The 16,980-nt window shown below is 45.8% G+C and overlaps 1 protein-coding gene across 2 annotated transcripts in view; it reads left to right on the top strand.

Moving 5' to 3' along the window:
* LOC139048666 (zinc finger protein 239-like) overlaps positions 1 to 16,980 on the top strand; it is a 111,484-nt gene that overhangs the window by 45,696 nt on the left and 48,808 nt on the right. Inside the window, exon 6 of one of the 2 annotated variants that reach the window (XM_070523156.1) lies at positions 8,441 to 9,212. The exons of the other annotated variant lie outside the window; for it this stretch is intronic. Within the exon in view, the coding sequence (XP_070379257.1) occupies positions 8,441 to 8,658 (218 nt within the window). The 3' untranslated portion in view covers positions 8,659 to 9,212. Of the gene's footprint in view, positions 1 to 8,440; positions 9,213 to 16,980 lie in introns of those variants that run through there. 2 annotated transcript variants of the gene reach the window in all.

Consider the following 16,980-nt stretch of genomic DNA (forward strand, 5'->3'; position numbering starts at 1 on the left):
CCCGTACCGGTGGTTACACCTGTACACCGCGCCAGCAGAAGGATCCGTGGACAAGCCCCTGAGTTTGGACTCCTCCCAGAAAAAATGGCAGCTCCGACCACGCCAACAGGTATGGAAGGCCCAACGCCGATTCACTGTACGCTGCTGAACCCGCGAACGCAAAATCCCTTCCACGGCGCCATACATGAGGATGTTGAAGACTGGCTGGTCCACTATGAACGTGTTGCCGCGTTCAACAAGTGGGATGACGCAGAGAAACTGAAAAACGTATATTTCAGCCTTAACGATGGTGCACGTGTTTGGTACGAGAACCGTGCAGATGCCCTAAATTCATGGGCAGAATTCAAACCCCGGATTCTTGAGACGTATGCGAGCCCTGATCGCCGGGAGCGAGCTGAGCGTGATCTTCAGTCCCGTATACAAATGCCGAACGAAGGTGTCGCAATGTATGTCGAGGACATGATGCGTCTCTTTCGACGAGCCGACCCTAGCATGTCGGAAGAAAAGAAGGTGCGGTACCTGATGCGCGGAGTGAAAGAGCAGCTGTTCGGCGGTCTCGTGCGCAGTCCTGCCAAGACTGTGTCAGAATTTCTTTCCGAGGCCGTCACCATTGAACAGACGCTTCGGCAGCGGGCACCATCATACGAACGTCAAGTGAACGCTGCCTCACCTACGGACTTCTTCGGAGCTCTCCGGGGCCACGTCGATTTCTTTCGAGAGCTCATTCGTTCCGTAATCCGCGAAGAACTCCAGAAGCTGTCGGTACCCTCACAGCCGACGCTCAACTCCTTGTCCAGCGTTCTCCGTGACGAAGTCCAGCAAGCGCTAAGAGAACCACCCTTTAACACCAAAGCTCGACCCCTAAGAACTGACAGCTCCCGCATGTCGTATGCGCAAGCTTTGAGGCAACCTGCCCCACCTCCCTCCCCGCTTCGCACCGCGTGCCCGGCCATGTTACAGCCCGTCCAAGCGGCCTCGTATTACCAGGACCACCGACAGGCCCCAAGGAAATCAGACGTGTGGCGGGCACCTGATCGCCGTCCCCTTTGCTTTCACTGTGGCGAAGCTGGGCACGTCTACCGACAGTGCTCCTATCGAGAGGTCGAACTACGCGGATTTTCAGCAAACTCGCCGCGACCTAGGTTCGGCCAGCGTTCTCCTGAAATTGAACAATACGTTGCCCAACAGTGCAGATCCCCATCAACTCGACACCAGTCACGCTCCCCTTCGCCGCGGCGGTTTTCTCCGACTCGCCGTACGTATTCGAGTGTGGTGCGGGGTCGGTCGCCCAGCCCGCGCCGGGAAAACTAGCCACAGCGGCCTTCGGGGGCGAGGCCGCTCAGTCTGGACGTGCTCAAGGGCCCCCACTGACGCGTACGCGGACCGACGATACATCGACGACGACAGTACCTGCTGATTACAGAAAAAGAATTTCCTTGGACATTCCTGTACTCCTCGACGGCCGTGAATTGACTGCTTTAGTGGACACTGGAGCGGATTATTCTATAATCAGCGAAATACTGGCCACCCTTCTGAAGAAAGTGACAACGCCTTGGAATCAAGCACCAGTTCGTACAGCTGGCGGGCACATCGTCACCCCTCTTGGCATGTGCACGGCAAGAATACAGATTCGCGGCTCTACGTTTGTTGCCAGCTTGAGCATTCTCCCTCAGCGTTCTCGAGACCTAATCATCGGCATGGACTTTCTCAGGGAGCACGGAGCTACCATCGACATTCGTCAACGCCTCGTCACTTTCTCGACAAAAAGCGCGGCAGCAATGACCAACACAATCCACCCTCGAGCACCTCTTCGTGTCGTCGACGACACTGTCACGTTACCACCACGTGCAAGTGTCATGGTTCAGGTGGCATGTGACAGACTCTTACACGGTGAAGCGGTCGCAGAAAGCAATCGCTCTCTCCTGCTTTCTCAAGGTGTTTGCGTAGCAAGAAGCCTTATTGATCTCCATGATGGCCACTGTGAGGTTCTTGTCACGAACTTCAGCTGCGAACACTGGCACCTTTTCCCCTGTACTGTCATCGCCTACGCCGACCCGATCGCCGACGTCACGGAGTGTTTTGTTTCCGAGGCAATCGACAATGCCGAACCATCTATACACAATGTCAACATTAGTCCTACGCTTCCTGAAGAGAACAAACAACACCTCCGTGAGCTGTTGCTCCAGTTCCACTCTTGCTTTGCACAGTCGTCGAAGATACGTCAAACATCGCTTACGAAACACCGTATCATCACCTATGACGACGTGTCCCCCATACGGCAACAGCCTTATCGTGTTTCCCCAACCGAACGACATGCGATTCAAACGCAGGTGAAGGAAATGCTTCAAGACGGCGTAATACAGCCTTCATGCAGCCCCTGGTCATCGCCAGTCATTCTCGTTAAAAAGAAAGATGGCACGCTTCGGTTTTGTGTTGACTACCGGAAGCTAAACAACGTCACAAAGAAAGACGTGTACCAGTTGCCTCGTGTCGACGATTCTCTGGATAGACTGAGGCGCGCGAAGTATTTCTCCTCTATCGATCTGAAAAGTGGCTACTGGCAAATTGAAGTAGATGAGCGGGACCGTGAGAAAACCGTGTTTGTGACTCCGGACGGCCTTTACGAATTTAGAGTACTCTCTTTCGGCCTCTGTTCCACGCCAGCCACATTCCAGCGAATGATGGATACAGTTCTCGCTGACCTCAAATGGCAAAGCTGCCTCGTCTATCTCGATGATGTCGTTATCTTTTCGGAGACTTTTGACGAGCACCTTCGACGCCTTCGGAATGTACTCGAAGCCATTCGATCGGCTGACCTTACACTCAAGCCAGAGAAATGCCATTTCGGTTACGAGGAACTGAAGTTCCTTGGTCACGTCGTGAGCGCGGCAGGTGTTCGGCCCAATCCCGAGAAGACTGATGCCGTAGCTGCTTTTCCCACTCCAACCGACAAGAAAAGTGTCCGACGGTTTTTGGGCTTGTGTGCCTACTATCGGCGCTTCATTGAAAATTTTTCGAAGATTGCAGAGCCGCTATTTCGCCTTACACGTGACGACGTGCCATTCCTCTGGACTGATGAACAACAGACTGCCTTTGCGGAGCTACAACGTCGATTGTCTTCTCCTCCCGTGCTCGGTCATTTTGATGAGGATGCTGACACAGAAGTATGCACTGACGCCAGCAATATCGGTCTCGGAGCTATCCTGGTGCAACGGCAAGACGGAACTGAACGAGTTATCGCCTACGCGAGCCGCACTCTGTCACGGGCAGAGTCCAATTATTCCACCACAGAGAAGGAGTGCCTTGCGGTTATTTGGGCAACTACAAAGTTTAGGTCGTATCTCTACGGGCGGCCATTTAAAGTGGTGACCGATCATCACGCTTTGTGCTGGTTGACCAACCTCCGAGACCCTTCTGGACGATTGGCACGTTGGAGTCTGCGACTCCAGGAATTTGACATCACCATCGTATACAAGTCCGGTAGGAAACATGAAGATGCTGACACGCTGTCAAGAGCACCTGTTGCATCTCCGAATCCTGACGAGGAAGACGACAGCGCCTTCCTGGGAGCCCTCAGCAGACCGGACCTGCTCGCTAAACAACGATCGGACGCTGAGTTAAGGCCCATCATTGATCACTTAGAAGGCGGCATCGCGCCCATTCCTCGCCCACTTTCGCGACGGTTGTCGTCATTTTGCATTCGAGAGGGCATCTTATACAAAAGAAACACAGGTGCCGGCGACAAACCACATCTGCTAGTAGTACCTCAAGCCCTTCGCGACGACATCCTATTAGCCTGCCACGACGAGCCGACATCTGGTCGCTTGGGTTACTCAAGGACTCTGGACAGGGTACGGCAAATGTACTACTGGCTTGGACTGACTGCTTGCGTCAAACGTTACGTAAAAGGATGCCGTGAATGCCAGCGCCGAAAGTCACCACCCTTCAAGCCTGCAGGCCTTCTACGACCCATCGACCCTCCACGTACGCCGTTTGATCAAGTAGGAATGGACCTTCTTGGACCATTTCCCTTGTCTTCCTCCGGCAATAAGTGGATCGTTGTCGCAACTGATTACGTGACGCGTTACGCTGAGACGAAGGCACTACCACGCGGGACAGCATCGGAAGTTGCCCAGTTCTTTATGCACCACATTGTGCTTCGGCATGGCGCACCATCATTCATCATCACTGACCGAGGGACGGCATTTACGGCGAAGCTTCTGGACGTCATCTTGAAGTTGAGTTACACGACGCATCGAAAGACCACTGCATACCACCCTCAGACTAACGGCTTGACAGAAAGACTAAACAAAACACTGGCAGACATGCTCTCTATGTACGTCGATGTGCAGCACAAAACGTGGGACGAAATCCTGCCGTACGTAACGTTTGCGTCCAACACTGCCACACAGGAAACTACACGATTTACGCCGTTTCACCTCGTTTATGGTCGAGATGTTCAAACTATGCTAGACGCCATGATTCCATATGAAGACATTGATCAGCTCGACCAGTTAGCTCCTGGTGTCGAGGAGTACGTTCAGCATGCCGAGGAAGCACGTCAACTGGCCCGTGTCCACATAAGACAGCAGCAGTGTACAGATGCCATAAGGTACAATCTTCACCATCGACAAGTTACCTATGAGCCTGGTGACCAAGTTTGGGTTTGGACCCCCATTAGACGGCGAGGCCTCAGCGAGAAACTCCTGAGCAAGTACTTTGGACCATACACAGTACTAAGGCGTGTAAGCGACGTGAACTATGAAGTGGTTCCAGACGGAGACCTACCATCGCCCAAGCGCCGTTTACCACGCGCAGAGACTGTACATGTCGTCCGCCTCAAGCCGTATTTTGCACGGTGATGTTAAGTCTACTGGTGAAACAAACTCTTGTTTTTTGCTGTCGTAGCGTCATCCTCCAAAGAACTGCGAAGTGAATTTTTTTCTTTTTTTTGTTCCCGCCGACAGAACCCATTTTTTTTTGCCTCGTGTGCATGCCCGTATGTGTGCTAGCGTGTTTCCCCCCCCCCTTTTTTTTTATGTCCTACCTAATGCGCGTACCTTTCGTGCACGTCTTGTGTTTGAGCATCAAGTCGATGCTTCATTGGGAGGGGGAATAATGCCACCTGGTGTTTTGAGCCAGCGAACATTCAGCATTGCGTGCCCAGCAAAACGGCGAAGAAGACGACAAAGTCGAAGATCCCGCGCCAGCTGGAGAACCGTTGCTCAGTGCTTGGCATTTTTCATCTCTGGCTGATCCTACTGTCACTTATTCTTGTGTTAGAGCGTGACAATATGTCTCACTCAACTGGGTGATCCAAATGTACTGCTGCGTATTTGAAGTTACGGATATGTGTAGGCAATAGACAGTGAAGCCAGAGAAAGCATAGAGCAAAATAATGAGGAAAAGGGAAATGAAAAGATAACATGCCACAGGGCTGGTCGCATCTTCCAGATTATCTGCATAGGGCTTTGCTTATTGAGGTTTTGTTTAAATAATTGATTAGCCCTTTGGACAATTAAACAGTCCCCCCCCCCCTTTTTCTTCTTGTAAGTGTACATGATTAATTCCGGTGTTGCTAACATTGTGGCAGTGGAGGCGGAATGTCTTTATAACCTACAGCTTAGACCACTTATAACATAACTGCTTTTAGTGCAGAACCGGCTATAATGCAGTCTTTTCTGACTCCCTTCTAACCTCCCATAGAACTCCATATATATACACATACTGCTCATAGTGCAGCTGTGCGAGACGAAATATCACTTGTAATGCAGTTTCCGTGAACAAGCATGCTAGAGCCCGCTTTTCAACGAAGTGCACTACTGATTGAAAGGCAAAGCGATGAGGATGATGCAGAGGAGAAGACGCATGGTGAATGAACAAGGAAGGAAAAAATAATAATAATGATGGCGGCAGCGTGATGCGCGTGCGGGGGTTTGCCTATGCGATTGATAAATCTTTGCTGAACTGCTCATCATCGGTGCATACTACCTTGGCTGCTTTCACTTTAAGCAATGTTCCGCAAATTTAGTTGGAAGCTTTTAGGCTTTATGTTCACATGCGAGCTTCCACTATTCCTACCAGTATGCACACATAGTAGCTTGGTAGGCGTTCGCAGTAGTTGTCACAGCTGGTCGCCCGAGAAACCACTCCGCTTCACATGCGCTGCTGTCAGCTCAGCCTGTGCATACGATCACATGCCCAATCTCTATCTCATCATCTATGGGTACAAGCATATCAAGGGCAATCTCTATGACGGCATGCCGCCTGCTAGGCCTAACAAGGGTGCCTTATTGGGACTTGGTGACCAAAGTCGTGGTCTTGTGCCGAATCCTTCGAATGTGTCGAGTTGACGTACAGCACCAGTAACTGGAGAAAGCACCTCGACAACAAGAGGGTGGCATGGGCAGCTTCTTTTGCAGTCACCATGTTTTCGATATTGCGTACACTTGAATCAGTGCGAGAAATAGCACGAGCTACTGTATGGCATCCGAAATTTTGATCGTTGTTCTACATTAGTTGCATGGAGTTGATGGCGGTGCTGAAGGAAATTGAAATAATCAAGCAACTCAGAAAATTTAGTCAGCAACTTACTTCCATCTGTCCCACTTTTTTTGTTTGACTTTGTTTACTTCATGCAAAGTCTGTGGGTCCTTTCAACATTTGTAAATTTAAATGAATGCAAACATCCCGGTTGCATGCTTCTATTCTTAGATATGCGCAGCAGCTCAGTCTGCATGTTTTACACTTCTGCAGCCTTAGCAAAAATATTGTTTTGTTATAGTGCAGACATTCACAACACTGGCAACTTATGCTATGCTGTATTGTAAGGGTATAAGGATTGTTATTATTGAACTACATAACTATCAAAGTAACCTACCTTAATCTTTTTGTTAGTTAAGAGTTATGTATATAATTTATATGATGAAATCTTATGTATATGATGCCACCAAGCGTTCAGTAGTGGAAATCAGCAGATAGCTAGACCAAGACACATTTGAAGCGCCGCTAACTCATCGTATTGCTACATCGTTAACAATATCATTCACTAATATTAGAAGCCTGATGTTGAAACGCGAACTCATCTCATCTTATCTTGAAGACTGCGACTGCACTATTCTTGCTCTCACCGAAACCTGGCTTTCCCCCGAGTTAGCCAAACCCGAAATTCATCCCGTTAAGCTAACCTATAATATTTATCGCTGCGATCGCTCAGGTGGAAGAAGTGGTGGCATCCTCCTCGCTATTAAAAAGACTATCGCATCGTACATTATTGGCACATCTTCAGGTCTGGAGATTGTCTGGGCCGCATGCCGCTGCCGTTCTGCTAAAGTTTTGATAGGCGTTTGTTACCGCCCTCCAAATTATAGTCATTGCTTCGTTGATGAACTGCGCAGAAATATTGCTAAAGCCACCCAGCTCTGTCCAACCGAGTTCACATACCTTATTGGCGACTTTAATCTTCCTCTCATTGATTGGCCAAATTCGTCGTCATCCTGCAGTTTATCATCAGAATTCCTTAGCCTAACATTAGATTAAAATCTGTTCCAGATCGTTAAAGAACCTACCCGTGGCTCTAACCTCTTAGATCTTATACTAACGCCCCGGAAACTATAGAACAAGTAACTTACTCGGATGGTTTCAGTGACCACAGATTACTGAATGTATCCCATCAGTATCCCATTACCATTTACAGGTGTCTTAAGTAAGACAGTTCGTGACTACAAGGGAAATTATGAAGTAATCATCATTGAACTAGAATCATTTCTTGAAAATCATTTTCTACCTTCGTTCCACACCAGGTCTGTTCATGATAACTGGGTCATGTTCAGAGATAAGTTATGCACATTGGCTGAGCTGAACATTCCTTTAATCAGAATAACTGAAGACAAAAACAAACCGTGGTTCACTAAGTCCCTTCATCTACTCAGAAACAAAAAGAAATGTTCGTACAGAACTGCGAAACGAACCGGCACCCTTTCAGCTTGGGAAAGGTATCTTAACTGTTTAAGTTCATACTGCTCGGCTGTCAATGTAGACAAAAATAAATATTTTTCCCAAGACCTTCCTTCACTACTCAAATCTAATCCCAGAAAGTTCAGGCAAATCTTTTTTCCTGAACGCAATACTAATGACATCTCATTACACAATAAAGAAAACATTCCTATTCCTAAGAGTGTGTGCGCTCAAGTTCTAAATAAATTTTTCTCATCTGTATTCACGAAAGGAAGTATTACTAATTTGCCCATTGTTGCAGACCTAGATTACCGGTACGTGGAACCTATTGACATTACTATTGATGGTATTGTTCAGCTTATTAATAACTGGAAAGTTTCGTCTTCAGCAGGCATTGACAATATTAATTCTACATTACTAAAAAATACAGTATCAGTATCTAGCAAGTTTTTATTTTACATTTTTCATCAATCTTTAATGACAGGTCGGATACCCCAAGATTGGAAAACAGCCAAAGTCATACCCATCTTCAAAGACGCTGACAAAAACTTAGCTGAGAACCAGCGACTGATGCCACTAACGTGCATATGCTGTAAAATGATGGAACATATTATTGCATCTCATATTTACCATCATCTAGAATCGAACAACTTCTGTCATGATCAACATGGTTACAGGAGAGATTTGTTGTGCGAAATGTAATTGCTTGAATTTACGACAGATTTACATTTTAACATGGACTCAAACCTTCAAACTGACGGCATCTTTCTGGATTTTTCTAAAGCTTCTGACCGCGTAGCTCATTGTCGCCTGTTTTTGAAATTATCATCATTAGAACTTGATTCACTAGCTCTATCCTGGCTTCGAAATTTTATTTCTAACAGGCAGCCGTTTTCTTTCGCTAACAGCTTCTCCTCGCCCCTTTCAGATGTTTCATCCGGTGTACCACAAGGAAACGTTCTTGGTCCCTTACTCTTTGTGATATGCATTAATGACATACCCAATAACTTATCATCATGCATGCGCATTTTTGCTGATGGCTGCATTATCTATCGTTCTATTAACAGCTCTGATGACCATCTTATCCTCCAAAATGATCTTAACCAAATTATTAATTGGTGTGACACCTGGCTAATGACTCTAAATTCATCAAAATGTAAAGTGATGTGCTTCTCCCGCAGACGCACTAACTTGGACTATTCCTACTGTATTAAAAATGTCCCATTATGTCGGACCTCATCATATGAATATCAAGGCATAAATCTTTCAACAGACCTCTCCTGGACTTCTCACATTACTGGCAATGTAACCTTCGCAACTCACCTTCCACTTATCTGCAAACTGGCATTTCAAACATTTGTTCGCCCTTGACTTGAGTTCACCGCTCCAGTCTGGTCTTCCCACCAAAATTACTTAATTACCATGCTGGAATCAATCCTAAATAGAGCTGCACGTTTCATTTCCCGAAATAATGACTGCCGTTCTAGCGTAACTCAAATAAAGATTCACCTTTCACTTCAGCTGCTAAGTAATCGTCGCGACATAGCCCTTTTGTCTTTATTTCATAAGTACGCCCACCACACGAACACCCTACACCCTACACCTAGAAACGTCATCGCACATGTTGCACAGATTATACAATCATCATAGCTTCACGTGCATCTATGGTAAAAGAGAAGCATTTAACTCGTCTGCAATCCCACGTGCCATTCCGCTCTGGAACAACCTCCCCGACAACATAGTTGCAGAAACTGACCGTGAAAAATTCAAGCACTCACTCAACTCTCCTAACCCTTGTTAGCCATTAATATCTCACTCACTGTTCTGTGTTATTTTTCCTACCGTTTTCTTGCACTGTTATACGTTTGTTACAATCTTATAGAGTTCTTTTTTATTGTACTCATACAGCATTATGTAGCTAACATGTTTCTCTAACTTTTAGGCTGTGCACTTGGCTGATGTTTTCTTTTATTATTATTATTGTTATTGTTACTAGATTGTATGTAGTTGTACTTACTTGATCCTATGCCCCCCTTACTCAATGCCCATGTAGAGGCTCTGCAAGGTTTTTTTACAAATAAAATTTAAAAAAATATCTGGATAAAGCATGGTGCAATCAGGCAGAACTGTTTCAATGTTCTGGCGACATTTCCATCATTGTGGGCAGTCTACCTGCTTTGACTATAACAAATGCATATTTGAGCTCCTAGCTTATCAACATCACGAAGTCAATGTACGAGAGGTCAACATTGTGAGGCCAATGACAGTACACACTACATCCGGACAATGAGTCAACATAATAACACCAACTGAAATTTTTATGCCTATCATTAGAAAAGCTTTCTCATCACACATTTCTCTAGGACATGCATCCAGAACTGCTGAAGATGGGGTGACATTAATTTACAAAATCGGTGACGTGAATGCTTTATAAATCTACCGTCGTATGACTGTCTTGTTATGTATAAACAACTTTTTTTGAAAAGTGCACTGTGAAACAAATCATAGCATTTCTTGGGGATAATAGCATAGTAACTCTAAAGTAACAGGGTGTTTATGAATGTGAACTTTAGTGGAACAGGCTGCACTGCTGAGATAGTCGGGCATTCATGGCTCTTGCAGTGATCATTTGCACTTTCCGAACAGCCCTGTGTATTTGAAGCAGCTGTATGTCTCTTTTCTATTGCTTTATTTATGCTTTTAATCAACGTTTCGTAACATACAATGTCATGACAGAAAGTTGATAACATCATGAGAACTATGATCTGATCACTGTTCTATATTAGTAGTTGTTTAACTGACTGTTCATTGTTTGAAGTGTATTCAGTGTTCGATTCGGCTTGGTGCTTTTGTTGCATTGTTTGGATACTCAAAAATTATTGTCCTCGTACCCTTACAAGATATGTATGTTCAATGTAATGCATTGTAGTGGTTATTATTACACTACAGATGTGTGAATGATCTGCTTTCGAAGTTCTGTTATAAAATGTGCATTTCTTTGTCTTTCTTTGTGCAATGTTTCTTGTACAGTTCAACCTGGATATAATGTATACGGGTATAACAAATTATGGGATAATATAAAAAAAAGTTAATACGGAAATTGCTGTATCATGCTTTGTGTGGATTATTCTGCTGCTATAGAGAAGTCAGAAATGAGGGATCCGTCACAGAATTAACTATAATGAAGCAAATGTTTGTTAGCACATGCCTTAAAATATATATTCTGGCAGTAAAAACATCAAGTACAGATGTGGACCAATTTTTCGACCCGCACATTATCTGCGGCACCATCACCTACCCCTAGGTAGGTAGTGGTAGATAACAACAATACCCGAAATTTTGGATGCTGCAGGTGATTTCGGCCATAAGCTGTGTGTGCGCTGTCGCAAACATGGCGGCTTCGAACATAGGTGCAGTCATGTCAACCGGCACCAAACTGCAACTGGTTGCCATTGAAGTGGCACTGGTTTGGCCTAGCAGCCAAAGCAGTTCAACCGGTGGAATGGTTGGCAGTAAGACATTGCACGAAGCCTGCTACCAACATGTTCACACTTGTAGACCTTATTGGCATTCAAGCATGAGGTCAAATACAGTTTGTCCGAAAGCACCATAGATAGCGTTGTCGCAGTTTCTCCCAAATGCCAAAGCATCGATAGTGATAGTACAGTATTAGACAACTGCATAAAGTTAGGTACATGGTGTTATCAGCTTTATAACTTTGAGTAAACATTCATTTACTGAAAAAATGAGACAGTTAAGACTGCTCTTGTGTGGTAATGTAAAAGTATGGCAGTCCCTTTGGTGAAATGTTTCCGGTTATTGCTTTCAACATGCAATAAAGTTCTTTCTGCTGATTCAGTGTGTGTGTGTGTGTGTGTTTGCATATACGTTGGCCGCTGACTAGAAACATTCGGGCCATTTTGCTGCAGAATGATGAATTTTATTTTAAGCTACGTGATTCCCGTTGTATAATGGTAGGTCTGTCATGATTATGTCTTCATCATCATCATCAGGTTTAACAGCTATAACTGAGGTAACTGCTTCAGGGTCTATCGCAGTAGATACAGAACTGATGAAATGTGAAATGCAAGTGATGCACGGGAAGCAGCATACTCATTTTATACACTGGCGACGTGGCGCCACCTCTCCCCATTGCCTGCATCGTCACTTGTCCAATGAAGCATGCACTAGCCCACACCTTTAGTCAGCCAGATGGCTGCAACGTGACACGTTGCAATCACGCATGTACCAGGGACATTTTTAGTCACCCAGAACCATGGAGCTGCTGTGGTGTCCGGGAAGCATGCTCGTCTCGCACCCCGATGGCCTGGATTGGATTCCCAGCCAGACCAAAATGTACCAACTTTTCTTTTTATAGCCATTAATTTGCTTTGTTTACAGGAACCTCCTTGAGAAATGTGAAGCCAGTCCAAGCAATTTTTTACGTGTTTTTGCTCTTTGTGGTGTTGGCCATTTTTGGTACCGTCGCTTGATCACGCCATATCTTCTTCCTCATGGGAGCTGTAATTCTTTTGCATTAATAAATTAACAAGCATGGTGTCACGTATGCACAGATAAACATGAACAGATTACGCTCGATTACTACGAAAACTTGCTGTCGTAACACTGGTGCAATGAAGGGAGCCAGCAATGGAGAGCGAACGCTTCGTGCTGCCTCTCGATTCACCCCTTCTCTGAATTGAAATCGCACAACCTCCAGTGAACAAGGCACGTGGGAACACAGTGCACATCAAGGCAGGACCTGTATCGACTTTCCCTTAGCCTTTGCAACCGCCGTATGTTACCTCCAAGATAGGGTGTGTGACTCGCATATGCGCTCATCCACACGAACAACTGTGTGCTGCCATGACTGGGCGAGAGCTCACCTTACTCCCCCTCCCCTTGGAGGCAGGATATCGACTAGGAGAGAGCAATAATTCACATAGCCAGCCTTTGCCCATGAACTCCCTGTGAAGCCATTCTGGTGGCTTTTCCTCTCACATTATCAGTCCAGCATGTGATTCCTGAGACTTGGCATGCTGGCTGGGAATGCTTGGTTCCTGGTAGTTTATTATTAATAACACTTGCCCAGTGGCCCTGTAGTAGTTCTGTGTTTATTGCGAGTGCTAATACCTTCTATGCGCTCTGACATGACCATCACATCCTGAGCTGATATGTTTGGCTCAAGCTCTCCCCAATATGCCCACTTCCCCTCTTGCATTGAAGGAACTGTCGCTGAAGTGAAACATGGTTACCAATACACGTTTTTGGCTGTAAAGATTTCTTCCTGCACCTTTAACATGCAAAAGAATCACCTTAGGGAGGGGCTAGTGTTACTCTGAACTGTATTCTCATGTCCTTCGAGATTGTTACGGGCTGCTATGCTCCCCATAGACTCTGCGAGTTCTTAACTCATGTGGCAGACGGCACAGCTATGGTGGCTAGAGGCATAGGTCTGCCGACCGACCCATCTGGAGCACAGTTCACCACTTCTCTGCATCATAATGCAAATATGGTACTGCACTCAGTAGAACAGTAGAAAGTTGCTGAACAGCATGTGCCTGGTACTTCTGGCAGATAGTGCCTGGTACTTCTGGCAGATAGCGCACAGCAAATAAAGTAGGCAGAGGGAAAAACTCACCTGTGGCCGTATGTTTGTGCAGTACAAAGCTACAGGTATCTGTCGTTGCGCGTCTATAAGTTGCTAAAAGATCTGGAACCACCTACAGCAACAATGTGAACGACAAGGTTAACGGAAGCTCATCTCCGATTCCGAATCACCGGACGCCGCATTCAATTAGTGGCGGTATTTCTTCCTCAAAGATAACATGCACACTTATTTTTTCGTTCTGAACTGTAGGTCAGGGCGCCTAAACCAATATTGATCTCAGCTCCGACGAGAGCAGGAGCGGGCACCAGTTGTGTTTCGAACGACACTTTTACCAACAGTACCTCGAGTGTGATTTCACCTAGATGGTCAATGAAGAAATGGTTATTAAAGATGTAATGATATGGTGGTTTCACTCATATCTATAATATAATGTCAGAGAAAAGGAGAGCGGAAAAATTTTTCGGAATATGTTCACATAATGTATGTGATAATCACCGCGAATTTACGCTCGGAGAAATCACAAGAAGTTGTGGAAAAACCCTCCTGTGCAATGGTGTAGCCAGTGGGGGGCTGACCAGGCTTCAGCCCTCCATTCCCCTCCCCCCCCCTAACATTCCTTCTGACACCATGCTTCCTTTAATGCCTGGCATGTCACCTATGAACAAAAGCACATATACTTCAAACACCTGCCCTAGACAACTACAGGATTGTACACACCTTCAGGCAGACCAAGGGCCCGCTATAGGTAATTGTTGTATTAATTATGATTATTATTAGTAGTAGTAGTATTATTATGAAACTTAAGAATGATGCGCCCTTAGCACCACCTTCCCCCATTAAAAGGTATCTTTGCTGGCGGCGCTTGGCAGCACGTACGTTCTTGCTTTATGCTCGCAGAATACAGAAGGGGAAGGTTCTAGGGCTACCGCATTTTCTGTTCGTGCGAAATTAGACTGCATCATCACCCTCAACAAAGTTCGATCGGAGACGTGTGTGTGTGTTTCTATGGAAAGAACTGACAGCTGCACCGTAACCCTGCAGGAAAGGTAAGTTTGCATATTGCTGAAATAGACAAAATGTTGCCTCCTAGGGCGTCAGATTTAGTTAAAACGTTTTTCACAAAGATTTAGGAGAGGCAAACAGCATCAAGACCTAATTGTATGGGAGCAGCAAGTTCAGCTCCAAGTGCGACATCCTTGCTCCAAACGGTTCTTACCCGCCATGATGGCTAAGTGGTTATCATTGTGCTGCTAAGGACAAGGCCGCAGGTTCGATTATTAGAGGCCACATTTCGATGTGGTCGAAATGCAACATCCCTGTTTATTTGGGTTTAGGTGCATGTTAAAAAATTTCGGGGGGTCTCTCACAGCTCGGGTGGCAGTCGCTTTGGAACGTTGAATCACAGTTTATTTGATTCAACAGATACTTGGCTGCACCAAAGCCACGAAAAAAAAAAAGACTACATACTGGTTTGCCGCTTAAAATTCTAAAATAAGTTCAAACTTGTTCAGAACCACTAACACGTTAGTGGAAGCTAGGTTCTTGCATATAAGCTAAAAAGTACTAGCACTTCCGTCTTTTAAGATGATAGCAAAATTCTGCATGCAGCTTTTTTTGCACTGCTTATTTACAGTATTCGAAGCATACATGATAGCTGAAAACAGCAGCAGAGATAACCTCTAACACACCTCCGTATATGAAGTGCATGGATGATGACACGTGCAGACGAGACGTTCATTTGAGGTATCGCCAGCCGTTTTTGCTCGTGCATGAGTAAGAGCAGGCGCGAGAGAAAAAATCTGGGGACTTTGGCTCCTTGAATGTGTTATCCTGCTTATGCACTACGGAGGAGGTTCCTTAGTGCGTGTTGTGTGCGTTTGTCCCCTAAACATGCCGGCATTACGGAATGGGGTCGGGTTTGTTTACACTCTGATGCTGGCTGCCTGCGCAGTGAGGCAGTGGGCACGGGTGTCCCATTTAGTGATCGCTGTGTCTGAAGGCATGTCGGACAGACTTTCTCGCACTTGCGGCGATGGGTCAGTCATGCCGGATTAAACCTCTCTTGCCTCTTGCAGCACTCTCCCTTCAAAAAAACATCTCTTATTTTTCCGGGGGAGCAGTAGGGTCTGTAGTAGAGGCCTGGCCTGCTCTCCTGGTGTTACTATCTTTGCTCTTGGCAGGCTTTTCGTACGCTGCTGTGCGTGACTTTTCAGGAGCATTTTTGAGTGGTCCCCTTCGAGTGAAATAAACACACAGCGGCTTAGCAACTGCGGTTGCATGCCACTGTCTGATTTCACGCCATGTGGATTATTGGCTTTGCATCTCACTCATGTTAGGTTGGGTTAGCTTCGGTTTAGGTAATGTTTATGTTACCTTAGGTTAGGTTACATTAGCGCAAATAGCGTAAGGGTGGTGCGGCGTATTCTCACAGCGGTTACGCCGTCAGGATTATTGTGTTTTCGTGTTGGCCATGTTTGCTTAGGTTAACGTTAGGTTAGGTTAGGTTAGCATAAGAGGCATTAGGATAGTGGGACGTATTCTCATAGTGGTTGCAGAGGCATTGAGCGTCACCGGTGGCCTTTCGGCCACTTGCGTTGACATGCGATTGCTAAGGCACTCTGACGTCTAGATTTTCAATATGTGCAGTCTTGTCTCTACTACGGTCCCTACTGCTCCCACGGAAACATCTGCGATGTTATTTCCAAAGTACAATGCCATAAAGCATGAGAGAGCTACGGTCCGGCATGACTGAGTTAGCACTAGCACTGCAGATGTGAGACAGTTTTTCCAACACAGCGGTCACCAAATGGGGCATCAGTGCCTGCTGCTTCACCTGTTTCACCACTCAGGCAGCCAGCATCCGAGTGTAAACAAACTCGACCCCACTCCGCAATGCCAGCATGCCTAGGGACAAATGCATACAATGTGCGCTAAGAAACCTCCTCCATAGTGCCTAGGCAGAGTCATACATTCAAGGAGCAAAAGCCCCCAGATTTCCTCTCTCATGGCCACTCTTACTCGCGCCTGTGCGCAAACGTCGGGTGATCCCTCAAATGAACGTCTCGTGGCTGAGAGTATGCCAGGACAGTTGAGGTTACCAGCTGTTGAGAGAGAATCTCACTTGTGACAAAGTTTTCGTCTCACACCAATCTTGCTATCAGTTCATAGAAATGGCTCATCTTCGAAAATATTTGCTTCTGTGTGCATCTCTTTTTATTCGTATTTGGGAATGTTTGGCAATGAGTTTTACCATTTTTCTCGAATATATTTTTTCGCTGTGCATTTTACTAACCCCTCCCTTAAGTGTTTTCTTTTAGAATCAAATAAACACTACTCTTTAGTATTCAAACTGGGTTAAGTATTTTTTTTATTTTTTTATTAATTTTTAACATGCTTACTAGTGACACCATCGG

This window comes from Dermacentor albipictus, chromosome 8 (assembly GCF_038994185.2).
Source record: "Dermacentor albipictus isolate Rhodes 1998 colony chromosome 8, USDA_Dalb.pri_finalv2, whole genome shotgun sequence".
In the NCBI taxonomy this organism is placed as follows: Eukaryota; Metazoa; Arthropoda; class Arachnida; order Ixodida; family Ixodidae; genus Dermacentor; species Dermacentor albipictus.